This window comes from Nipponia nippon, unplaced genomic scaffold, assembly GCF_047370975.1.
Source record: "Nipponia nippon isolate SJK-2023a ecotype South Korea unplaced genomic scaffold, ASM4737097v1 scaffold_15, whole genome shotgun sequence".
NCBI classification, from domain to species: domain Eukaryota; kingdom Metazoa; phylum Chordata; class Aves; order Pelecaniformes; family Threskiornithidae; genus Nipponia; species Nipponia nippon.
The window spans coordinates 7,040,545-7,067,150 of NW_028262331.1; the positions used below are offsets into that span (position 1 = coordinate 7,040,545).

The window sequence follows — 26,606 nt, forward strand, 5'->3', positions numbered from 1 at the left end:
TCCTTAGTTTATTTTTTTCTTTAAGACCATGAAATATTTAGGAGCTGCAATACCTCACCTGAATTTGGTGATGGATTAGCTTCTTCCCTACGCGTCTCATTACTTGCTGATACTGCAGCACTGGAACTGCCAGGTGCTACCGCAATAGATTGTGACATTACAACTCCATGCTCCTCACTCTTGTCATCAAAGTTTCCCATCAACGCTTTCCTAATAATGTCTTCCAGACCCAGATTACTGGCAGGATCTGCAAAGGAATGACCCCTAGAACTGACTGCACCTGGGAGATAAAAGAAAACATACAGGAAAAGGTGGGAGGGGAGGCAAAAAAACGTATCTCAGAGGAATTACAAAGGGATATGGGAAAAGATTTGAGAGAGAGGCAGAAAGGTGGAGAAAAAAAACAAAGATGAGATTTTTTTAAAATGCAAAGCCACATGCTCCAAAGCAGCTCACAATGGCTACAAGTTAGACATGCCAGCAAACAACTGAAGAGCTACGTCAGTAGTGCCACTAAATGTCAGACTGTTTGCAAGAGGGTAAATTTTACTTTTCTTTGGTTTTTTTTTAATAGCAAAGGAAACTGAGCATGCTGATTGCGATAGCATATGAAGTAAAATCTGCAGCTATTATTCAGTTGTAAGAGAAGAGACCAGAAGAATATTTCTCTCATTAATGATACATGCTAATTTGTCTTATGAAGTGTGATACATGGCAAATATTTATTCCAAAGGCTTGTCTTCCATCTAAATTAATGGAGATCAGTACTTTCTCCATTTAAAAGACTGTACCAGAAGGGGCAGGGACGGGCCAAAATCATGTAAAGTCAATCTGGGTACAACTCAAGATTCAGATTTGGTAGTCCTTATCTCCCACATTTCAGTTCAATTCTCTGTCTCACTCGCCTCTTTAACACAGTAAAATTATGGGTTATGTGTCAGTTCCCCATCTCATAGAAAATTATCAGTATTTTAAATACACCAGTTTATAAAGTAAACTACATTTGATGAACTAAGCTCAAGTTTTGTTGAACTACTCTGTATTTAAATTTATTTAAGTGAGATGCTAACCAATTTCATGACTTCTGCCTCTGTGTAGGACTTGCAGGACACACAGAAATAAAACATTCTTGCCTAAGTTCCCATTTAAAATATTTTCTGAAACTTCCTTTGGTCATTTTGCTTTTCCCTGTGGTCATTTTTGCTTCACAGGAAACAAATTTTCATGTAGGATATTACTTTTAAAATTTTCATCATCTTCCTCATTTGCTGGAGTCCCCAAAGCGTATAAATGGAAGATATTACACTAGTTTATTTTTTGATACATACATTGTTTCTTTTACTGAAAATCTTACCTGAGGTAGTGACTGCTGGCAAATTGAATATTTCAGTCCCTGGCTGAGCAGTTGCTGCAATTAAAGCACAACATTGCATTGAGTTTTCCAGTATTGATGATCACTGCAAGTCCCAATGCACAAGGTATAATTACTTTGAACTATTTGCAACGTTCTGTTTTTTCTTTCTCAGTCTTTTAAGATGAACGTGCATCTTTGTCTTCTCAGGAAAATGATCCAGGGTAAAAGTATTTTCTATGGTCATGGCTAGCCTTCTTTTAAAGATGTTACTTCAGGAAGCAGACTGACTTTTTGAAGTTTCACAATCTATGTACCTTAAAATGCAAAGCTGCATTTGATTTGCTAAATACATATTTTAACATATGAACCTTACAGGCTGAGTATTTGTATGTATTAAAAAATGAATGACAACAACTTTGAATGGCTAAACACCCCCTCCAACATTACCTATATTATGTCCAATTTGCGAATAAAGATTTTCAACACTGAATTCAATATGTAAATGAAAAGATTACTGGCAGCAACGGAAAGTGTGTGCACACAAAATTTTCAACAGAGCAAAATCTATCGTGCACACAATGGGGATCCAGTAAGAAGAATACTGCAACCCTTACTGACACAGCCTTGTTTCTCAGAATGAGATTAATTTGTTGCTCAATGCAAGAGCATTCACTTTCAAATAAACACTCTCTATTAGGTACGGAGTTCACAAACAGCTTAAACTCTCACTGCTGATAATTTTGATACAAAGTTCTGTTAATGTTTCTAAAAGAAAAACAAAAATACAGTTCTAGTATCATATCCCACCATGTCAGTATCCATTACTGAAACTATATTAAAATATGTCTTTTTAACAGCCATAATCATAAGGGCCAAGAAAACACAAAACATTCAGTTTCAAGACACCTTTCCAAAAAGGAAAATGTTTAATAGTTAATGCTGATATGAAGCAAACTACAGACAAAGTTAACTAGAATAATGTCAGGTTTTAACAACTCTCTTGTTAATGATGTGCTTTTTCCATGGTTTTCAGAAACTATTTCTCTGTCTCAAATAAAATGTTAAAAAGCTTAAGGTGTGACAGTCCTACATACACCAGCATTAAAAAAAAAAGACAAAAATCTAATAATCTTCCAGTTCTTCAGTCATCAATTATTATATATGTGCTTTTATATTCATAGATTTATATTCATTCATATGTTATTTGAAACTTTTTTAGGTTAGGACATCTGTGGATGGCAGTCACATAAAGCTTAAGCTGGAAAAATTCAGTGAAAAGGCAAGTCCTGCATACCCATGTCAGAGTCACCTCCACCAGATGAGTTCAGCTTTCGAAATATCTCCTGTTTCTTGGATTTTACCATTGGTGAAGTGTTCTCAAGTTTGGTGAAAAACGAAGGCAGGTAGCTTATACTACCTGGAGAGCGAGAGTCAGTCCTGCCAAGACCAACATATGTCAGAGAGAGAGAACATTTTTCAAGATGTACATTTAAATCTTTCCAAAAGCAGTCAGGCAGAAACTGCCAACATTCATACAAGCTTTAAGACTCTTTCCTTAGCCTCTCTTTTGGGGACCAGACAAATATAATGACTCTCCAGAACGTCTGCTTTATCCAGGTAACAGGAGTTTAAGATTCTACGGCTCACAGAAAAAGTCACCATGTCATTGTCTGTGCTAGAGAGTGGTACAGAGATGATGCTCTTACAAATCATCTCAGGGATGCCTACTTCTGCCTTGCAACCTCCATGCTGGCTGAAATTTGCACTGCAAATTGGTAGGTGACGAAATGTTTAAGCTATGAGCCCAAATTCTCATCCTAGCTGCTTCTATTTACACATTTCCAACCTTCTTCTTCCCACTCTTGTCCCCAGTATTCCGCCAAAAGTGATGTACTACTTCTTAAGACTCCTCACCCACCCTGTCACACGTTGTCCAAACAAATAAGCTATTTTAGGCATTCTTAGAAACCAGGTAAAATAACCTTATGGACTGGCATCTGGCTCAAGAGCTGCCAGTTAGCCAGCCTTGCTCTATGGCACAAATTCAGACTGGGATCCATGTTCTGTATTTCATACCCCTTATCAATTCTACATTCACAGTAGCTTGCACGCTTTCTGCACATAATTTCTGTCACATTAGTGTAAAAAAATTGCTGAAGTAAATGTCAACCTGACACGGGGTGCATTTTATCCTGAGATCTTAAAATATGCAAATTTTAGGCTGTTTATAAAGATGATAAAAGCAGCAGCATTCCAATTACAGAATTTTAAGGGGGGGGGGGGGAACTAAAGCATGAAGAAATTCAGGTGAAAAATCTATGCTAATACCAGGGTCATGAACAACTTGCACTGTTTTCAAAAGTGGATAAAAATGATCAACTGTATGTTCACTGTGGCGCTTAGAATACTTGAGTTTGTTTAAGCAGCAGCAATCTGGCAAATCAGCTTTAATTAAAAAAAAAAAAAACAAACAAAAAAACCCACACAACAACCAACCCACCCCATACTTAAATTAAAAAGACATCTAAAAATAAAGTAAAAAAGACAAAGACTCTAGGTTTCCTAGGCCAAGATCCTTAAAATTCTAAAAAGTGCAATCTTCTCTGCCATGTTCCTGAAAATCCCTTCACATCTAGTTAACATTCATCCTGGATTATAACGACCCTTCCAGCAACTGCAGAGTGGAGAGGGAAAAAAGCCAAGAAAGCGAACCAATTTCACCAGCATGAGCCTTAAATAAGTACATGGTGAGCATGTTGGGTGCTATTCCTTCCTCAGCAGGCAGCAGAGCAAATGACAGAAGCATCCACTCCGATGTGCATCTGCCAGATGTTTGAAGACACAGCACTGACGCAGTCTGCCAGGCAGCCCATGTAGTTTTATGTTGCAGATCTGGCAGACTGACAAATAGCCCTGGGAAACAAGGCTGCCTGATGCATGGACCTCCTGACATCCCACCTTCACACCTCCTGGAAATTAAGCTCCTTAGCTTAGTGATATTTCATGTGATAAGCTGCTCTAGAATCATGAGTGTTGGAAGCCTGGGCTCCTCCACACTTCACCAGGACAGTATCCAGGAAGCTGATCAGGCAGGAGAAGCCTGAATTAATTAATAAAAACTGTAGAAAATGGACCTTTCCCCAAAAAACACTTCAGTTTTATAGAACTGGCACCACAAGGGGCTTTGTTATAATGTTTTCTATCAGATGTGACATAGAACACACTGCTTGCACCAAGAAACTTGAGACAGAACATGTACAGATGACATTTCACTCAGGCTTCCCAAAGCATCTCCCAAGTACCAAGTTTGAATGCGAGTGCAAAAGGATCAACAGTGATTAATAACTTGCCTGTGGTACCAGAGGAAGATCCCTAAACTGCTCTTTAATAAAGATACTGTTTGCAGCACAAAGATCCAGAATAATGTTTTTAAAATCCAGTTTTACACATACCTCTGTTCTGTAGGCTCAGTTCTTTGGGAAAGCAAAAGAACATTTTCCTGTTTCTCATGTACAGCTGGGACCTGAGGTGGCGAGATTGGCTCATAGGGCTCTGAAGAGACATGACTCCTCTCTGGAGATTTTCCAGGTCTACATCCATAATTCAGAGACAGATAAATACTCTTAATGCATGTAAAGCAGTAGTTAACACATGTAATTGCATTCCAGTTGTTACATAACTACTTATGTCTAGTTGTATGTGTTAACATGCTTTAGTATGCTTGACAATCTCAAAAAGATGACTTTGAATTGTCCATAATGACTCTGATAAGTTCTAAGTAACTAAACATCTTCACCCCTCTAAAGACTGGAAATTAAGCATAAGAAGTGAAGGGAAAACAGTTTTAAGCTATGTTATGGAGCCAAGCAATTATCAAAAACAGTGCAAGACAGACGTTGCCTAAAAAAAAAAGACCAAAAAATAGCCCTACTTCTGATCTACATCAAGATTACTGTGCTATTTTTTATAAATATCATATTTGGGCATTAATTACATTTGCAGTTAAACTGAATGCATGCATTACCTTCCCCTGGACTTGTCAGACAGATTTTCAGGTGACACTCTAGCACCTGGCCGCTGATGGTGGACAGACTGCGACTGTGACTCAGGGCTGTAGCGATTCGATGTCTTTGCCCGGGTAGAAACAGGCGTTGGAGCAGGGGTGGAATTCTGGAATGTAGTGGTGGGAGGCTGCAAAGGGGCCTGAGAAGCTGCTTGGTTTCTAGCAAAGTCTTGTGTAATAATTTGCTGATTGTGGCCAAAAAAATAGGAGAGAGATCTTGGTCAGACATTGGCCAGAATGTATGTATTCATGAACTAGATAAATAAGAGACCGATCGCAACAAATGAGACGATTATAAGTTCCAATACATTATTGTATAATACCCTCAAGTAAAACTAATAATTACAGAATTGGTATTATGTTCCAAAACATGCGTTTTCATCATCAAAATACAAGCTTTTCACATCTGAAAAGATGCACGCAAATAAACCTACACAGATGTGATCGGCAAGGGTGATAAGTCGATGGGTCCTGGGCACATGTGCCATCCCTTCTGCTTGGGAAGAGGGAGGTGGAGGTTGTTGGGGTGAAGGGGGTTCCTGTTGTGTCCTATAGCGGTGAATCGGCCCCTCATATTGCCTGTTTGGGTCATCTAGTTGAAGAAGAAAAGGTCAGTCTGTTAAGATGGTATTACTAAAGCTTCAAGGTTTGAAAGTTCTGTGCTTACACATTTAAAAGATGAGGTGTTTCTGCATTATGTTTTAGGTATCCTGTGTGATGACCACCTTTTTCCCCTCCATATATAGACCCTACAATTTAGAATAGATAAAGCAAGCTTCATTCCACAATGCAGGTGAATGTCAGCTCATTTCTCACCTGCAAACTGTACTGTAATAATTTGAGTTTTACTAGTGGGTAAAAAATTGTGGGCATCAACACTAACATGCAGTAATTGTAAAGAATATATTGAAAATAAATTTCTTATTAAATCAGCTACACTGTAATGTAAAGGAGCTCTGTTTAATGCCAAGTGTCAGTTCCAGTACATTTGATCTAGTTTTTCCACAGATCACTGCAACAACATACTTCCAACAAAAGTTTCTGAAAAGTTAAGAATGTGGTAAGCAGTCACTTAAAGACTCCTGAGTTCATGGAGCTGGTAAATATAAGCAGGGTAATTTTGAGAATATTGGCATATGCAGATAAACTTACTCTCTGCCTGGCTTGGTTTAGGTGTCTCTTGTTGATAGGGCTGTAGCTTTTCTTGAGCAGGTACAGGTGAGTTTGCAGGGCTAATCACCTCAATGGCATCTCCAGGAGTGTCATACCGGTGGGAGGATACTGAATATCAAGCAAAGGTTGTGGAATAAGGTGTAAATATCACAGAAGATTTTTGTTGCCTATACATAGCAACACTAGTGTTTCCATTAAAATGACACCAGTGAAATTAAAGTTAAAACACACTCTTTTTCCCCATGATAACCACAGTGAAACAAATATTGCCATAAAGCTGTATTCCAATGTAAACAAAATAATTTTAGGTTTCCCGACTTCTGATAATGTTAGTTTTATTATCCTGCATTTCACGTTGTAGCACAGAATCTGAACAAAGCAAACAACTCTGATTTTGCAAGAATCTTGAGTCACTATATGCAAAAGCTATATTTGCCTATGAAGTGTCTCTACTGTGCAGAGCTGAATATTTTATCATTAAACATCAGAATCATTTCACAGCTTATTATCTCCCTAAAAGGCTACGACAAACAGCAAGGAAGTAGATAGTTACTAAGATACGTACAACTACTGGAAGAATCTGAACTTTGAGAGCCCCTATCTCGTGCATCCTTGTCTGAAGCAATCTGTCGAGTGATGATCACATCTATGAAGTTAGCAGCAGTAATTGTGGTCTTTCCTCGAGTTCTCAGCTCTTCCTCGTACCTGGATTTAGGAGGAGGTCCTTTCTCTTTACCAGCCTCTGAATAGACTACTGATGAAGACTGTCCCTGGCACTTGCCAGCAGAAAAATTTGCAGATGTATAGGGGCACTGGACAGGCCTCTTTTCTACCTCCAGTGTCTTCTGTTCCATCTGCTGCTGTTCAGTAACCACAGCTGACCGGCGTCCCATATTTTCTTCTATCCTGGTTCCTTCGTGCTTGTTCTCTTTTGCTTTGGCAACTTCCATCTGAGGAGCAGAGGCTGCAGCATCTACTAGTGCTGCAAGGGCATCAGCAGCAGTATTGTAACGGGAAGCTGGCAACCCTTGAGTAATAGAGGGAGCTCCAGGGGTGAGCTGCCTGTTGGCAAACATTGAATATTCTGAATTACATCACATGAAAAAAGAACTAGAGCCATACCATGTGTACCACAAAGTGAAGCTTTTGTGATGCTAATTTCTATCCAAACTGGACTGGGTGAAAACGCATTAGATCATTTCCGATAAATTCAAGAGCAATTGGACAGTGGTTATCCTTCTCTTGTAGTATTTTCCTCAGGCTAAATGCACCTTTTAATAAGCTCAAATATTAGAACAGATATCTCTGCAACAGTAACTTAAGAAACATACATGATACGTAGCTGAGCAGCAGGATCCAAAGGTGTGATTACACTTGTTCCATTGGTTCCTTGAAAGATACTAGGCCTTTGCTGCAGAATGTTTTCCTGGCTTCTAACTGAAGGAGATGGGGACCGAACATATCCATGACTGCCAGGTCTGCCAGGCTGCTCTGTACCTGCAGAACATAGAGCGGAGGGGAACAAACAAAAAATATATATAGATCACCCTTATAACAGTGCAGAAGAACTACGTATCAATGCTGTCTCCTCCACGTCCTTTCCCAGTTGTCTCCACCACTCTAGATGTGACTGTATGTATTAAAGGTTTAAATGGTAGTATTCTGTTTACAATGCTCTAAATGACATGCAAGATGTGCTAGCGATAACTGGGATTCACACCATTCCCGAGATACTACATTGCTATGAGCGAAAGATCAAGAAGCCTGGTACGTGCTGAAGTTGCAATTATGACCAGAACTGTGAGGTAATAGGAACCTGCCTTAAGTGCGGACTAAAACCAAACTGTGTAATATGTTGTTAATAAGCTGCACGTTGCTAACAGTGGCTATAGAGAATGAGCGTTTATAGTCTACATGACAACTGATCCAAATGTGCACTCACCTGGTCGAAGATAAAGTTCAGCAGGGACTGAAGCTATCCTCTCCCTCTCTCGTTCTCTTTCCCGCTCTCGCTCACGTTCCCTCTCCCTTTCCCGTTCCTTCTCCCTCTCCCTTTCCCGTTCCCTTTCAGCATTTGCAGCTGCAGAAGCTGCCAGGTGTGTAGGGTGTCCTAGAAGGTCCACAAGATAAAATGAAGTAGCAAAAAGAGATACTCAAGTTAAGTACAGTTTGATGTAAACACTTGCTAATATATTCTGCCATCCACTTACAGCAAAATTTCCCAAATACATTTTCATTCCACTCAAGACTATCCACTTATCTAGGACGACAAAAGCTTAACATACAATGACAATGGAAGGCTTGACTGCTTTTTACTGAAGTGGTTTCTATAGTTAGAAACTAGACAGCTTATAGACCCAAATTCCACCCTTCGACACACGTAATATGAGGTTAGTGAAACCATAATCAAATGACTATAAACAAAGACCTGACAGAATGAGGCAAATTCTGAATTTGTCAGTGCTCCTTCAGCTGCTAATGTAACTATTAAGAAAACCTTTGCTATCCAAGTGAGAAGTGCATGCAAAAAGCATCGCCTGAGAAAACATCAAAACATGACATTAATGAAAGCTAAATAAAGATGGTCAATTATCTCAGCATGTCAGATTAGAGACATCACCAAATCGTAAGAGCTCTTACCTGGTGACAGAGAAGCAGGATTGTAAGGCCTGGGAGGGAATGTAAGCTGGGTACCGGGGATATAGGTGATTCTCTCCATGGGTGGTGTGCTTGTTCCTCCAGGATGAGGCACTAAGATAGTGGGAGCCATGTTGTTCAGGTCAATAATTCCTGTTAGGAGATGACACACAAGAATGGCCATTCAAGGACAGACCAATGGTCCACGCATTATATATTCTGTTCACTGATAATGGTCAGCAGTGAATATTTAGTGGAAGAAATATAAGAATAAGACAAGTGCAAAACTATATCCCATCTGGTTATACTCTCTTAGATCTGGCAATCAGCAATTCAGAAACATACTAAGTTGGAATTTGCATTTCTAGCACTCCCTTCAAGCCCTTCGGAAAAATACATTTCACCTCTACTCAATAATCCCATCTTTTAGCAAAATGCTATTACCTGCCATCATTCACTCCCTTTTCCAGACCTTTTATAATCATAAAATGAAATGAAATGTTGAAATGCACAGGTCCCACTGGAACTCCAATATAACTTGCCATACTACAAAAACCACTTATCCTTTCTTTTCCAACCAATTAAAACACTACAAGATCTTACGTCTTATCCCCAAGGTAATTAGTCCTACCAGCCTAATTCCCTCACATTTGCTATCTTCCATTCTACCAATAACTATCAAAACCAATTTAATCGATAGACAGCTTATCATATCCAGTAACCAAGCTGGCAGATTGACTATTTCCCGCTAAGTTTGTAACTCCTGGGATAATGCCACATAACCCCAAGGACTCATAACTGTTCATTTTATTATTTTGTTCTAAGACTTTGCTCAACATTTCAATGTGGAAGAGTTCTTCACACTCATGTCCCATAAAGAAAATCTCCATCACAGAAATATAAATCTCTCCACAGTGAACAGAGTTGCTTTGCTTATCTTCTAAAGCATTACTTCTGAGTTTTGATGATCTATCAGTTCCTACAGTTTCTTTGTCAAGTTTCCTGCTTCTGATGTATGTGAAGAAGTTATAGTTCATAGCTTTATAAATTGTTCCTCAATTCTTTAGACCTTTATGGTCTAAACACATTTAACTTGTTAAGATTTCCATTTTCTTTGTTTGAGGAATTACACTTTTGCAAGATGTCTTTTTACTTTTAATAGCTCCTTCCTGCTGCTGTTAAATGTCCAGACTGATATAGGCTTTTCCCCACCCTGCAGCAGGTCACACACATTTGCTAACTCTCTAACATAACATCTTTAAACAATCACCATGTTTTTCACAAACCTTACCCTTTTAGCTGTTGCTTTTACTTTCATTTTGAAGAAGCTCTCATTTTGATATAATTCTCTTTTCTGAAGTTTGAAGATGAGTTAAATATGCTTCTGAATATCAATTTAAACTAGCATAAAAGTCTAGCTTCTTGAACGCTTAAGTCTTACAGCCTTCCCTTTAACAATACTGATTACATAGTTTTCCTTTATATCCACAAAAGCCAGTTAGATGTATGACAACTCATTTGCAAACACACCTATACATATGCACTTGCATGCATGCATGCATCCATCCATCCATCTATCCAAACACATATATTTATAAGCAGCAAGAAAACAAACTAACCAATCAAACTACACCGCATATCCAAAACACACTTTAAAGAACACCAGAAAAAACACAGGCGTACCTCTCGCTCCTGCATACGGAAGAGCTAAAGTTTGCTCTCTAGGAGATAATCCTCTCGTTACATCAGGACGTAAATTGACTTGCATCTGCTGTGAGGTAATGTAGTCATTTAGGATTGTCTGTCGTGTGTTCTCCATGGCATAAAGCTGATACTGACTTGGGTAGCCTGGGGTGGGCGAGAGCTGCCTTTGGAACAGGTAAGCAGCAGCAGCTGAGGGTGAAGGAGGGGACAAAAGAAGTATTAGGAAGCAGTATGGGTGACAGTGAATGAAAGTTTCAGATGTTTATATAGCTTCAATGAGAAGCGCTATCAATTCTCTCTAGCCAGTGCCAAATGAATTAAAATAGCATTTTAGTACTGATGTTTTATTGAATTTATGCACTGTATGCGGACAGAAAAAGCTAAATAATCCAGCTTGGAGATATGGAGAAGAGATTTGATTAAAATTATAAATCCTGAAGTTCTGAAGATGTAAAGGGCTGAAATACCTGAAGAAGGTTAAAATACCTCACAGAAGTGGACTGATGGATAGGTTAAAAGGAAGTCTACTGTATTTAATATCACCAGGGATAACCCGATAATCCCTCAGTGAGAATGAATCACAGTCCTGAACAGAGGGGGTCCTGATTACACTTTAATTCTATAGCGTCTTCCACATCCGTCTTTCCAAGCTCTCCTGAAAGCTTTTAATATATTTCAGAAATACTTATCTAAAAATACTGTCTGAACTTTTTAACAGAACAGAAGCAACCTGGCAGCTTCTAAAAGAAAGTTACAGTATTATACAATAATATTTTAATATTATTAAATATTAAATTAGATATTTAATATTTAGATATTAAATGGTTAGATTTTAAACCCCCCACTAAACTGAAATCAAACCACAACAGTGTATATGTATAACTTCTTATAAATTATATCTGGCCATTGATAATTGCCTTTTAAAGGTATCTTTTCTGTGCATCAAAGCATACAATACTTCTAAAACTAAAAAACAAAAACAACAACAACAAAAAAACCCAACAATGCAAATATATTTACCAGGATCCAGAGCCCTGTGAAATGGCATAGCAGGATCTAAATGAGGAGGGAGGTGACTCCTATAGACTTCAGGAGTCGCTCCTCTGTGATGAGGGTCAAAAGGACTGTGAGTCACTACAGGATCAACCCCTGGGACTGGAGATTTTGCTGGCACGCTCTCCCTCTGTGTCGGAGTAAGCGTGTTTTTCCTTTCATGATTTGCTGGCTTCCCAGAAGATATTCCAGCTAAAAACAATGAAACCCCCAAATTAATAAAATGCACATTTTTCAATAGAAAATTCAGCTGTAAGTATACACTGGCTCCCAAGGAACGTTCTAGAGGACGCTGCAATCTGATACAATAAATCACAGAGAATACATTACATCACAAACTATTTCTGGTGAAAAATCTAAATCCTAAAACTAAGATTGCTTACACTTCACTGTATTATCTTCCTCATCTAGATACCTCTCTAATCCAGGAATAGCTTTTGCCCTTAAAACATTACCCTTGTAGGTAACACTTTCAATGTGATCTATAATCAAATGCAAATTGAGATAGAATTGCATTCCCACCTCCCTGTTACAATATGGCAGATTTCTATTTTCTTGTTTCAACTAACAGCTTACAGCCTTCTAGCCACCCTCCAAATTGAGAGAAGCCATTAGAATTTAAAAAAAAAAAAAAAAAAAAAGAGAATGGATTACAGAAACCAGTTTAAAAGTAAGTTTAAAATTAAATTATTAAAGCTTCTTGTCTTACTCTGGATAGAAATAACCTACCCTCACTAACTCTATTCATCATAGGTGAACTCCTGGACATTGGACTCTGATAGTTCACAGGTGTCCTCCGAGCATTGGTATCATCATAAATGCCAGGGCTCAGCTGTGATTTGGGAGTTTCATGAAGAGTTGACCTGAGAACAGAGGGACCAGAGCTGACTACTGATGTGTGACGGGAACGTACTGCATCCCCGGTCTTCACATCTTCATATTTTCCTCGCTCCACCACCTTCACGTTTTCTGGCACCATTTCCAGCTGAGGCATTCCACGGGGTAGCTTGCTTGGTCCAGTGATTAAAGATTTTACATTGTGTTTGATGGCAGACTGGCCAGAATTGCTTTCATATTTTATGGGTGTGCCCTGAAAAGGATAAAAAAGATCAGGTAAGGTTATCCTGCCAATGTTTCACTTGTGCTCAAAAACTCACATTGCTGGCATCATAGTTCATTGCTCCTGTCACATCAGCACAGAATACAACTGGATCTCAGTGATTCTCACATTTGCTTGCAAGCACGTTCCCTACAGCTGAAGTGTCAGAGGTTTTCTAATACACAGAAAATATTTTTAAGCTTTGTAAGTCGGTAGCTTTCTTAAAACACCCCGCCCCCATTTGTCATTATTCAAACATCCTGAACTGATTCACTACTGAGTGTGTAAGCAACTGTATGGATCTAGTAGTGCTTTTTGTATTTACCTGAGATATGGAGCCTTCTATGATTGGCCTGGTCGTCTGCACCATTTCAGGAGTCTTGCGACTCTCCTGGCTTAATAGGTCCTGTCTTGGGATTTCATGGATGGATCGACCCATTTCTTTTATAGTAGTGACTCCATCATATGGTTTCCCCTTAGTAATGGCTCCTTCAAATGTCCTTATGGGAGGTGATTCTCTCTTAATCTGTTTAGGGTATTTCAAGCCTTCTTCAAAACTTTCAGCTGTTGCTCTTGGTGTGCCTTTTATAGAAAGAAAGAGTCACATTACTGGTATTAATAATTACTAAGTCTCTTTTTCCATAAACAGAGTAACTAACTACATGTCATAGTACTGGAACTTTGGTTTGCTATAGTCTATGATAACATATTCTGAAGACTAAAAAATCACCACAAAAATAATGCCGAACGAATATTCAGTATATTACTGAAAGCATCCCAAGTTATTCCAGATGCTGAAATAAGGGAAACAGCATACGTCTTCAGAGGTCTGGGGAACTGTTAGTGTTCATTAAAAAAAAAGTGCTAATTACCAAGTATTCATATTTAAAAAGTCTATTTTCCAAAAAGAAATAAAATGGTATGTTTACACCCTAGCTTTATATACAGCATATCAGAAAGATGCTGATTTATGCTCTGAAAACGTGTTTAATAAAATAAGCTCTACCTTTAACACAGCTATCATTGTTAATAACAGTTTTAAGGTTCAGAGATCCAGATTTTTGAGGATGTAATTAATGCTTGCCTTCTAAACTTGCAGTACTTTACCTTGCATTATAGAGCCAGACAACACTGTTCTCTCTTTTAGTTCAGCATGTGGGCTACCCCTAGGCAGTGCACGGCATATTAAACCTAAAATTAAAATGAACATAATTTAGAGAATTAAACAAATGTTCAAAAAAACCCAACAAACCCCAAAACAACAAAAACCCTCCTCCTTTACATACATACAGATAGTATCTGTATCAGGGTAGTGCCCAGAGGGCCTGGCCTCAATAGGCTAGGCATTGTATCAACATGTTATAAACACCATCCTGCCCTTAAAAAATCTTTCCCTTCAAGTATTCAGGCCATTACATTGTTGCAAGTTTAAACATATTTAGAGAACACAAGGTATTTTTCACAATTAAGCTTAACTCTTGTCCCAAAAGCAGTCACTGCTTCTCTAACACTCCAGTTTCCTTACCTAGAAGGTGTTCATGATGGGAAGTAGAACAAAAAGAAAAAAACACCCCAAAATATACCTCAGCATCCTCCAAATTAATCCAAGTTCATATTGAATCATCTGGGAAGAGCTGAATTTACTGTTTCTACAGTAGGAATCTAAACCAAACCCCCAAAGAGCTCATAATTTTCCACAGTTTGAGGACAGAAAATGTGTCAGTGACGAGATACATCACAAAAGTATCAGAGCAGCTTCTCATATGCCGAAAGAGCCCGAAGACGAGCCAAATGCATCAGCAACTTAAAGGCAACACTGAATTTCTATATACTGTCTAGAAAACTTATTCATATTGTTCCATCTGACGAAAACGTACACAAAATACCCTTTAAGGACTACCCAAAGATGGGACAAAAGGCACTTATGGAGTAAGACTCCATAGTTCAGGCATGAAGTATTTTCTTGTGTTTGTATTTTTAAAAAACAATCAGAAAAGTTATATAACGGCCTGACTTGACCTTTGCAGGCTTGGTTTGATTACAGTTTATTAAATCAAAATAATACTAGGCATGCCCTGAAGCAGGATACAGCAGCTGTGCAAGTCTTCTGCTTGGCAGAACCGAAGGGGTTTCCTGCAGGAATGCAAAAGGTCACGCGAATGCGTTACCAAGTTCCTATGCCATGGCTGAGAGCAGTATTTAGCTGAATGGGTGTGTCTATGGAGTCCTTGCTAGTATGACTCAGTGTGGTTTCAGCTCTGTGACAACCCGCTGTGACTGTGAAGAGTCACTTACGTGTGTCAGATCTACTGAGAGGAGTAAGTGCCAGCTGAACTACCTGCAGTTACGGTAACACACCAGCAAAACAAAAAGGAAAACTATACCTACTCCAGTCATACTTCCAGCATGCTTTAACTGCAGTGGTTATTACATGGATTTGGTTAGTAGTGTAAGATTTAAATGTAATTTCTCTTTTTGTCTGATCCATAAAATAACTCTAAATACTCTTACATCAATGCAAAAGGTTTGGATAAAACACAAAACACCTTGGAAGTAGCTGTTTTTACCTTCCAGCGGTGCAGACACTGGAGACTCCCGCATTGACATTCCTTGCTTTATATTTCCTTCCATTGTATCATAGCTTCTCTTCAAACCAATTTCATGAGCAGTTCTTGGACTCCTTGTTCCTTCACGAACATTTTTAATAGCTGGGAAAATTTACAAGAGCATGGTTAGGAAATGTGGACAATAAAGAAAAGACACATGAGCATTACATTTAATGAGACCACAGAACATTAATACTTTAACAGCACAACTTCAATGTAATATTGTAAAATTAAATCTCAACCTTAAAAAGATCTTTTATGGTTAAAAATATATTAGTTCAAACAGTTACTCATTTATCAGTATTTCAACTGAAGTTCACAGTTAGATGATACGTTTCTTCTGATTTTAATACAGATAATTTTAAACTTGGTTGTTTAACCTTTCAAAATAAAAATATTCCAGGACAAATTGGAAATGAACGGCACAGAAATTAAATAGTTTAACTACATTTTAAATACGTAGTATAGGAGACTCTTCAGAACACAGGCACAATTTCTGGATCACTTTAATTCTCGTACCCTCAAAAACACATGCAGGTCAATACTTCTCCCAGACAGCACCCCAGCGACTGAGGTTTATACCTATCCACTTGGAAGCAGATATACTTCAGCTATGGATTATGAAAGTAGAACCTGCAGCAGCCTTGACTTTGATCACGCAGAAAATACAAATACTCACTATCATAAGATAAAATATGCCCACTTTTGCCTTCATAAATAACATGGCCTTTGGCTGAAGCTTCCTCTCGGCACTTTTCTGGGCTGCTGTCTTCTGTAGCTAGCCGGGTGATAGTTCCCTTCAGTAATGCATCGGCTGCTATGCCAGACTGGGACAGAGCTGGTGTACCCTGCATTTAAATCAATCAAATATAATTCAGAACATGTGTATTTATTTAAGAGAATAGGGAGCGGGGGGGGGCGACCAAAAAACCAAAACCCACAACATTTTTTGATCTAGAAAACCAATTACTTTATCAAGCAGTATGGCTTAAACTTCTGCCTCTATTATTAGACTTTTAACCTAAATATTAGTAAGATCATTTACAGGCAATTCACTACCTTGTTAAAAAAATACAGAAAGAAGAATAGAGAGTACAGTATTAGAAAAGTATTTCATGACCTAGAACATTTACCCTGTAATACCATTTTGGGGGAAGATAACATATACTATATACTTAATGGTGCCATTAGGTTTTATTTCTATCCAAAGTAATGAAACCTACCCTTCTCAGAGGAGAATTGTTACTATTGTTCTCCATAACTAGAGATCCCAAATCAACCAAAAAGTAGCATTTAAAAAATGAAGAGACAAAAGGGCTTAATTTACCTTTTTGGCTTTAAATAGCATCTGCACAAGACTGGTTACAGTTGATTTTAATACTTGCACTCAGATGTGACGCTATTTTCATGGAAGTTGCTAATAAGCCTTCAATTAGGTATACCAAAGGCTCTGGTGGTTTTATTTAAAAAGTTTAAAAACTCATATACATGAAGATGAAATCATGGTAATGCTGACTTCAGCAATAGTCGGATTTGACCATCTGACTGTATTAGAATTTCTTTTTTCAAGGCAGTTCCTACTCTGTGATATTAATTTACTTTTTCAGACATGCAAATACATTCACAGTGATAGTTTAAATATGCTGTTTTGCTACAGCCTTCTCAGCAAGGGGAAAAATACCTGAGTTATGGAGCCTCTCAAAGAAGGAATGGTCTCAACAGAAACTTTATTGGTTGGAGTTCCTCGCGTTATACTTCCCTCCTGTATCGTTGTGGTACCTGATGTGAAATAATAAGACATTTTGATAAATAAGAGAATTAAAAAAAAAAAGTAGCTACTCTATTTGAAATAATTAAAAATTCTAGTGAGAACTGTTAGTTTACACTAAAATACAGGGAAAATTTCAGTTTAACAGCATGCATTTGAGGCAGTTAGACTATTTCCTCTTTTAACATAGTCTTTTACAGCATTAATCCATGGTATTTAGTTTCTTTTCTTTTGATGTATTTGGATATTCCATGTGTATTGCTCTGAGTACGCTCAAGTGAACGACTTAATTTTGAAATTGGCATGCCTTGAAACAAATGTTTTTAAATGAGACACACACACAGGAGGAGCTACCTACAAATACACATGACTTGGAAAATAGGGAGCAGATTAATCATATAATGCTTAAAAATAACACTTCAGCAGTTTGAGCTCTAGAAGTTAATTCTCTCTGTTTTCTCAGGCTCTGACAAAGTTTCTTAATCTGTATGACTGACTTTACCTCGAACCACACTTTCATGTTGTGCCCTGACCAGGAGTCCCTCAGGCTGGGAATTCTGACTTCTGGGAGAGAATTCTTCTTGTTTGATATAAGGCAGGGAAGCTATTCAGAAGAAGAAAAAGAAAAAGTTTGGGGTTTTTTTCTTTAATTATGAGTCATTAAATACTCTCTATAAAACACGTCAGCTTTGCTTTTCTTACCAGATTTGGCTGACTCCTGCTGCCTTGGCAGCCCAAGAGATATAGAACCCACTGATGGCTTTGCAGTTTCTTGGGTGTAGGAAGCTTGACCATGGGATGTTAAGTAAGTGCCAGGTGTTCCCTGAAACAACAAACATATTATATGTTAATTCTTGTTTCTGGAATGAAGATTCACATCTATGTTTAAAGGAGAATGCAAATACTGCTGGGATCCTATCTTAAAATGCTACACTACACCACTGCAAAGAATCAAAATGCAGAACACCAGGAACGTGGTGTCACTGTTAGTTTGGAGATGCAGTTCACCTAAACTGGACATCCTCAACCATGCTACTAAATGCAAATAACTGCAACATGTTTTATTTTCTAAGGCACCTGTAATTCCTGGACTTTTCGAGGTGGCATGTATAGCTCTTAGGTGTTAATGCTGTGAACACATAACTGAGCACAGGATGTTGAAGGTTGGGGAAAGGGCAAAAAAATGATGTAAGCAGAGATTTTCAAATAACAATCCTCTTACTTGTGAGATCGAGCCTCCCATGATAAAGGACGGTTTTTCTGATGGCACACTTGTTTTGGAGGATGGAATGAGTGGTGGCGGTGGCCTGGTGGGTCTGGTTGTTGGAAGGCGGACTCCTTCAGGTATATTGGTTATTACTTGGTGAGGTGCTGGCTGGAGAACTTGGGGGAAAAAATTGTACATTAAACATTACAGTCTGTTTCAGCTCTACTAGTTGTTAGAGAGACAAGAAAAACAGAAATAGCACAGTTCATCTGACAATTCCTGATGGGAATTGCCTCACAATACCCAAAAGGTATCCAGCTGTATTTACAACTCTGAAATTCTCTATGTCCAAGTGTATGTTATGCATAGAAACTGAATGGAGAATATCTAACTTTGCATCAAAGTTCAAAAAGAAATGGCAAAACCTGCACTGTAGAATTGCAGACTCTGAAAACTAAGCTTTTAAAAATAGCAGTCCAGGGTACACTCAAGTTTTTTGTTGTTTTCCTGTTTTTAAAGAAAGTTCTTATTCTTTAAATGGAATGCAACTGAGTCAAGTATAATCTAAGCTTCCCTAATTTTGTCTTTTCTTAGCATAACATTATACTCCAAAGGCAAAAGCAATAATCCAAGTTTCAGAATTAAGATTTGTCACTTATTTCAATGTTTTATAAAACATTCAGACTATAATATTAAGCCGTTACAGTCAGAAACTAATGCCAAGGATAGCAGCAGCTTTCTCTTTTCCTCAAGTCCCCCCTCTTCATAAGAAAGGCCACCCATGCATATGACAGTACTTGTATTAAGCTGAAAAACTCTTGATGACTTTGTCCCTATGCTGTTCTAACACTTCTGTACATTTTATGCAGCAATAAAGAACAAAAATACCACCTCACTGGAGCTAGAAAAAATACTGAGCACCTATTTACATGCACACACAGGAAACAATCTATTTTCTTCTTTTGTTAATTCACGAAGTGTTTAAAGAATAATTTGATACTGCATCAGGTCACAGAAGTCCAGCTTCCAAAGGAAGACTACATATCACTATGATACGTAACAAAATATTTACCTGGCGGGACACTATAGCGAGCTGCATTCATATCAGGCTGGGGAGAGGCTTTATTGACTTCTCTCGGAGATAACCTGTATGGTGATGCTGACCTTGTTGCTGTATTTTGCACTTGTGCTTCCTGTTCTATTGCTCGCTTGACCTCAGCATAAGGCATATAGGCCACCGGTTTTCCTGTGAAGGTTAAAGTTATCAGAAAGAAAAGAACCCTGGATTAGAAACTGGAGTCAAAAGGTCCAGTTTACAGCACAATTTTAACAAAGGGCCTACTCCAATATCAGGTGTACTCATCAGGTACAAATGTTTCAATTAAAAAGTAGTATTAAGGTACAGCTTAATTTAATATGTTCTTATGTCTATACTTTTATATCCAAAGCTTCAAAAAACTTTCTCATACTTTCTATATGTGAAAAACAGTATCTGGATCCTTTAGGTCCTTTAAGTGAAAGCTATACTACTGAAAAAAGATTTCATTTAAAGAAGATTCCTTTCCAAATTCTGTATATCAGCCAGGTTTACATGCAAGTTTAGCCAGACTTACATGCCAATCCCACCGGACAAAAATCCTCCCTTCCTTCTTTGCTTGCCCAAAGAAGTTACAAATCAAATTTCAAAACACCAATATTGCCCATTGATGGTGTTTAAAGGGAAAACACATTTTCATCGAATTTAGGAAATTAAAAATCCAGTACCAGAACTTCAGAGATTCCTTTTCTTTGGCATGGACAATTTAAGTATTCAAAATTACGAGCCAGAACAAGCTGGCTCTACTGCAGCTCTACTGCAGCTGTACAGTTATATCTTTAACCTCCACAGTCAAAGAAAGATGGCACTAATCATCCCATAATCACTTTTCTGTACTATTTTACTTCAGGGTAAACTTGTGTCAGTTGTCATAAGCCAATTCAACAACAGGCGCTTTAGTTTGACAAGATGCCCCACAACACAGGCAGTGTTCCCATGTATGCAATGGAAGGTTTTTAAACCGTCTGTGGACTCTCTGCTGCATACAGCAGTTGGGGGATAAGCTTCATATGCACAGTGTGTCTTAGGAAGTAGCTGCTGTAATGATCTGATGACATCTCAGCCCCTTCTAGTTTTCAGATTAAGACGTCCAGGCTTGTAGAACCCATTTACATGAACCACTTTATCACCCTCCCTCTCTGTCTGCCTCAATAACCACCTTGATTTTTGCTGGCAGAGACTTCACCCCAGAACTTTCCCACACTTCGTAATACCGTACTGCCAATGCCAAGAGTCGTTCAGGTAGTATTTCAGTTAAATGGTACTTTTAAGCAGCCCCAGACTTTCCACCTGAAGAAGCAACTTCCAAAAAACCACAATCTTACCCTCCCCTCCACAAATCTACAAGCTCCCTTCTCACTTATTTTAACAGGCCAAAAAAAGGTTATGTTTCTTTCATTTTACTTAGGTAAAGATAATTAAGGTGAGGCATTTTCATAGCATAATTTAAAACTGTTATGCATATTAAACACAGAATACTTGAGTTTCAAAGAACACGATAATTGATCTTGCTAATACTGTGGAGACAACAGAAACAATGCACGAGAATATAAAACCTAAAAATGCAGAATTATGCAACTGTGATGATATCTCTAACATTGTAACATTCAGCACATTAACCTCACTCGGTTTATTTCCCTGTTACAATGTACATTTTGTGGACCTATTCCTTTTCTAGTAAAGAAAGCTGAGGTGAAAGTTACACAGTACAGAACTGGGCCTCGCATAGGATACGCTTTTCTTGCACAAAAAAAAAAAAAAAAAAAATCAATCTTCTGCTAAGCAGTTTGTAATTTGCAAGCTGTTGAAAGAATTAAAATAATTTCACTTCAAAGAATGAAAATATAGCCAATATACGAAGAGAGAAAGCATAATATGAATGTCTAATGAAAGCTAATAAATGCATCCTTTGGCTCTTATGCAGCAATTTGGATGATGTAACATATACACTGTCCATCTGAATCACTTTCCAGCAACGGAAACAGACCTGTCCTTATTTAGTCACCCCAGGTTCCGTGAGCAGTTTTAGCCTTGTTCTGTACTGAAGATCACACTAAGAGTCACATTCAGGAAACACAGGTCCGGATCCCAGAGCTCAGTTCAAACCCTGCCTCCAAGTATCTTCTATATATACAGAAGCAATGAACCATCATATTCCCGAGAGAAAGAACTTTTCACACAGCCCTTCTGCGGACACACAGGCTAAAACATGACAGTTCTAGCATACTTTTGTGCCCTACTCTAGGGCTCAGTGTCCACGTATGTACTCCAGTGCAGTAAAACAATCCTCTTAATTGTGCTCATACTCCTTTAGCAATTCTCTCCCATTTTCACCTTAAGCTTCTGAAAAGGGCTCCCCCCGAACACGCAGTTATTGGGGTCCTCTCACCTGCGCACTTAATCTTTCTGAATCTCTCTCTGTAGGAACAACTAATTTTTGGATTTCACCCAAATGAAGCCAGTTTTTCTGCCTTATCTAAGTAGGCTACAATGTAGATCTCCCAACACTGTAACTGCAGCAGGATTTGTATAGTAGACAGGTTCCTTCAATCAAGTGCCATCAGAAAGCAATAATTAGTTATCGGTACACTGAACTTTCATTCTTAAACAAGGCAGCAGTGGAACAGGCGGACATAAAATGCAGGGTTATTTCCATGACAGATGTGAAAACACCTACCTTCCCACTCAACATTAGGGCTCTTGGAAGTGCCACAAGGGCTTACAGCACTTCGATACTCCATATCCAGCTGCTCTTGCCTCTGGCGTTGCTCCTCCAGCAGCGCTGACTCATGCATTGCTTTAATGTGCCGTTGATACAGTGCATAACCACTCACTGGTGTTCCAACAGGAACAGTACAGGGACTGCACGAAACCTACAAGGAAGGGAAGGTATTAACATCAGGTACATTAGTACAGGTACTTACTAAAGTAACTATCTTGCTCAGTGCCTCCACTGCAGCAGCTGTAGTCTATGTATGAGTGTTTCAAATGGTCCACACCTGTTTTTAAGCTATTACTTGAGTATTTGTTTGTACTTTACTTACTTAACCCCTCAAAAGTATTATGATAACAAAGCAAACGATACATTTCTTCCTTTGTTTCATGATTTTTTGCTGCTTTAGTGTTGCAACTAGTTTTAGGGACAACAGATACTCCTTCAAACATCACTTAAAAAACCCCGTACCATAGGTGGTATGACAGCAGCTCGGTGGTGAAGTTGTTGCAGGTCCATCTGCCCTTGCTTTATTGTGGATGATACCAGTATTGACCCAGTGGGATTTAGCAGTGAGGGCTTTGACTCCCTGCTGAAGATACTGGAAAAAGAGATAGAAGGAAGGGAAAAACATCACCAAAAAGACCAAGATTAAATATCTTAAAAAATTTACAGGCAAAAGGATGCCTCTCAACTTCAAAAAACGAACACATTTAACACACTGGACAAATAGCTGAAAAATCAGAATCGTGTTGTGTTTTGTCCCACAGCACATCTGGTAGAATAAGCAACAGATGCTGCTGTATTTTTATAATACACAGAAATACTAAAAGAAGCGTTCAGAATCTCCAATACCAGAAATTTATGTATGCTGTTGCTATATGCACAGTACTGCAAGAATGCAACCTTCTTTATAAAGAATGCTTTGAAAAAAATAGACAGGAAACACTAGATATATTTAATCCACAGGAAATAAACAAACAGTAGTATACAATAGACTACTTTCACACGGAGGGCTAATATATTTGTGAAGTGGAAAGATGACGTCTCAAGATGCAAGAAAGTGCAGAAACACCACCAACTGCCCTCTTCCAAAGAGCACATGCAGAACAATGATACTGGATACTTTTGACATTTAGCATCTATCCTTGGTATTGCGTGTATATTAAGACCACTGGGAGGGAGGGGGCATTGGCTCCGATGCTACGCTATGGTTACATAGGAATTGCACCAGCAGAACACTAAGAAGACTTCAAATATCATCAGTGGTGTCAGTCATCCCCCAAAAGATAAAACGGTTCCAAAGACACACAGCGTTGTCCATCTAAAGCCCTATATACTCATGTGGGTTATCCACAGTGTCTAGGGCCAAGTTCCCAGGGACTAGGATTTGCACGAAGACATTGTACACTGTGGAGGAAGAGGTCATCCATTTCTCAGGACACTTGCCCATTAATTTACAGACACTGACTGGTAAGAGTGAGAAATACTTCCACTACTCTATTATTAATAGCCTTCAAGAGATTCAGTTCTACTGGTTGATTTAACATGGTTCAATGACAGTAACTGGGTACAGGACTCTTGAGGTTATACACACAAATAAATGTGAAATGTTAAAAGGTAACTAAAACATCAATATTTTATGCCCCTAAATTATTTTTTTAAAGGAAGTTTCATCTCCTACTGAAAGATATATTCAGGCTGTTTTCCCTGTCAAATTGAAGGAGTTTTGGATGCATACTACTAAACTGAGTTTGTGAGAGCAAGAATCAATTAAAACAACTCCATCTCCAAATTTTTGGCTCTACAGTCAAACAGTTTTTCACTAAAGAGAATAGAGAGCCCACGTACTATCCCACACTAACCAATCACACTATAAAAATATTCCAAATCTACTTCTGAACGTGTAAATTTGTTCATAAGTATTGTGTAAAAGCAACAAACTAACAAAACCAAACCAAAGAACTTCTATGATTCGATGAACTTCAGTACAGATCCAGTTACACAATCACTGTTGAGCTTCTTAGTGGATAGATGGGGGCATTTACAAAATTCTCCACATTACTTACTTAATTTTTTTAGTTGCTCACCAATTTTTAAATACCTGTGTATCAGAAAATCCTGCAGCAGCAGGATCTTCTCCTCCCCACCAGAAGTACCAGAGAGCTACTTATCATGGAAACTCATGCCAGGAGCATCTTGAATCTCTTTTCTTGCTTTGGCAAATTTTCATTGTTTCAGTAAGCTGCTGTCTTTTCCAGATAATTAACACAATTCCCATTCTCTGGATCCCAAATGGCTTGATTTCCCTCATTCTCTAGCTTTCCAGGTAGTTGTGCTAGTTTGCTACCTACCTAGTCAGTCTATCACCATGGAATTTTGCCCTAACCTGCCTTAGAAGGCCCTTCTTTTGGCTTCTCATCAAAATTTTAAATCAACATTTCACTCCGTTGCACTTCCAGCAAAGACTCTTTAGAGATTCTTTCCCTAGCAGAAACTCATAACAAAAATGTCGCTACTGGTGACGGTTTTTGGATCACTGCTAAGTAAAACCACTTTTTAAACAAATTCTCAAAGATGGCAATATTTGAACAGTAAACAATTAAACTTACCTTTGTCTGTCAGGTTCTCCATCAACTTCCTCATCAGCACTACAAGTGGCACTCGAATCATTATCTGAATGGGATTCTTGTCTTGCTGTATTAACCTGTTGTGACACACTATAGTCCATTTCCTCCGGTTCTGATTTTTCCTTGGGTTTCTCCATCTCTCTCTCTTTGGTATCACTCTCTATTTTCACTTGAATATTCTCCGGTAGCCTCATTTCAGTCTCTACAGGTTCTACTTTGGTATGTACTGGAAGAGTAATCACAGGCTTAGCTTCAACTGGATGGCTTCTACTGTCAACCTCCATAGGCTCTTCTGCCTCATTATTTATTTCTTCCTTAACCTGTGGCTCAGGGTTCTGACTTTCAGCTGTTGATACGCTTTGGGCTGTTAAGGAGGGAGATGTGCTGGTTGCCGGTTTAATGGTAGATTCTTGTTCTGCTGTCGCCTCAGTGGTTACTTTCGAAGCAGCACTCTCAGATGGAGTTTCTTCACTTGGTTTAGCAGGTTCTGCTGAAGTTGGAGATGGAGCACTTTCTGTATCAGAACTATTTTCAGCACCTGGGGAAAAAAAAAAGTTTTGGCATAAAGGTTCAACGTTAATGAAATCTGACTAGGCTTCGATGAACTGCTTCTTTAGAATATTCAAATATGTATCTGCTGTCGCAAAACACAAGACAATTGACCTGAAGAATTGACTCACAAAGGGAGAGTAACCGAAAATCAGCAGGTACAGGTTAAGGAGGGAGACTGGAGTTACAGAAATAAGGCTACTTAGCTAGCTCTGATCTTACAGAGAGTCAGCCAAGTAAACTCTTGTGCATGTGTCAGATATTCGGTACTTTCATATATGATGCAGCTTCATTACAAGATTAGAGTCAACATTCACAGCACCTAAGGCACAGCTTTAATGATTTAAATTAACATGTTTCAGAGGCATCACTGGCAGAAGTGAAAAAAACCTGATTTTACATGAAAAATCAGTGACATTTTATAGACATGCTGACTTGCAATTCTTGCTCTAAGTTAACCGTTCTAGTTTACTTCCTTTGTGAATTACCATTATTTTCTTGAAAATATCGTCTTTGCTCTGTGAAAGGTGTAAACAGCATCGACAACTGGATATCAATTAAAGAAGGGTATTGATTCTTGCAGTAAAGAACCTTTCTCCTCTTTTTAGCCTAGTTCATGAACTCTGTTATATTATAAATAGCTTTTAGATAAATAAAAATATTTATGAAAAACTATGGCAACATCTAGAACAGAGATGTCATACTCAAGTCTTATCTCCTGATGAGAATCTTCATTCCTTAGAACTACATCAATATTTTAAGAATGTTTGTTAAACAAATGGATGCAATAAGGATCCATCAATTTTAACCTACCCATCTGTAAAACAAGTAATTAATTTTGACTTCTTATAGAAGTGGACAATTTGCTGAATTACACACACACACTGCAGCTTAAAACAAAACAAAACCCAACCAAAACCCCAAATCCCCAACACTTAGCCATATTCTCTGATT

General features: G+C 38.4%; 2 protein-coding genes and 1 long non-coding RNA gene across 8 annotated transcripts in view; 2 read left to right on the forward strand and 1 right to left on the reverse strand.

Annotated features, from left to right (window-relative positions):
• TTC19 (tetratricopeptide repeat domain 19) overlaps positions 1-12,873 on the forward strand; it is a 21,848-nt gene extending 8,975 nt beyond the window's left edge. The window contains exon 10 of the mRNA XM_087751961.1: positions 12,738-12,873. Within this exon, the coding sequence (XP_087608087.1) occupies positions 12,738-12,763 (26 nt within the window). The 3' untranslated portion in view covers positions 12,764-12,873. The remainder of the gene's footprint in view (positions 1-12,737) is intronic.
• Positions 1-26,606, reverse strand: part of NCOR1 (nuclear receptor corepressor 1) — a 75,432-nt gene that overhangs the window by 3,782 nt on the left and 45,044 nt on the right. For 4 of the 6 annotated variants that reach the window (XM_087751955.1, XM_087751952.1, XM_087751954.1 and 1 more), the window contains 26 exons: positions 25,086-25,641; positions 22,945-23,074; positions 22,438-22,633; positions 19,737-19,910; positions 18,680-18,840; positions 18,160-18,280; positions 17,960-18,061; positions 17,371-17,468; positions 16,369-16,537; positions 15,651-15,791; positions 14,191-14,274; positions 13,409-13,665; positions 12,714-13,074; positions 11,952-12,176; positions 10,911-11,120; positions 9,231-9,380; positions 8,533-8,700; positions 7,922-8,087; positions 7,156-7,652; positions 6,570-6,698; positions 5,852-6,009; positions 5,379-5,602; positions 4,807-4,944; positions 2,649-2,791; positions 1,355-1,408; positions 59-280 (listed from right to left, as the gene is read on the reverse strand). In XM_087751955.1, the coding sequence (XP_087608081.1) occupies positions 59-280; positions 1,355-1,408; positions 2,649-2,791; positions 4,807-4,944; positions 5,379-5,602; positions 5,852-6,009; positions 6,570-6,698; positions 7,156-7,652; positions 7,922-8,087; positions 8,533-8,700; positions 9,231-9,380; positions 10,911-11,120; positions 11,952-12,176; positions 12,714-13,074; positions 13,409-13,665; positions 14,191-14,274; positions 15,651-15,791; positions 16,369-16,537; positions 17,371-17,468; positions 17,960-18,061; positions 18,160-18,280; positions 18,680-18,840; positions 19,737-19,910; positions 22,438-22,633; positions 22,945-23,074; positions 25,086-25,641 (5,034 nt within the window). The remainder of the gene's footprint in view (positions 1-58; positions 281-1,354; positions 1,409-2,648; positions 2,792-4,806; positions 4,945-5,378; positions 5,603-5,851; positions 6,010-6,569; positions 6,699-7,155; positions 7,653-7,921; positions 8,088-8,532; positions 8,701-9,230; positions 9,381-10,910; positions 11,121-11,951; positions 12,177-12,713; positions 13,075-13,408; positions 13,666-14,190; positions 14,275-15,650; positions 15,792-16,368; positions 16,538-17,370; positions 17,469-17,959; positions 18,062-18,159; positions 18,281-18,679; positions 18,841-19,736; positions 19,911-22,437; positions 22,634-22,944; positions 23,075-25,085; positions 25,642-26,606) is intronic. The other 2 variants (XM_087751958.1, XM_087751956.1) reach the window with 1 other exon arrangement.
• LOC148056304 (uncharacterized) lies at positions 2,732-4,766 on the forward strand. Its single transcript, XR_015703500.1, has 2 exons — positions 2,732-3,129; positions 4,133-4,766. It is a non-coding gene; the product is annotated as an uncharacterized LOC148056304 (long non-coding RNA).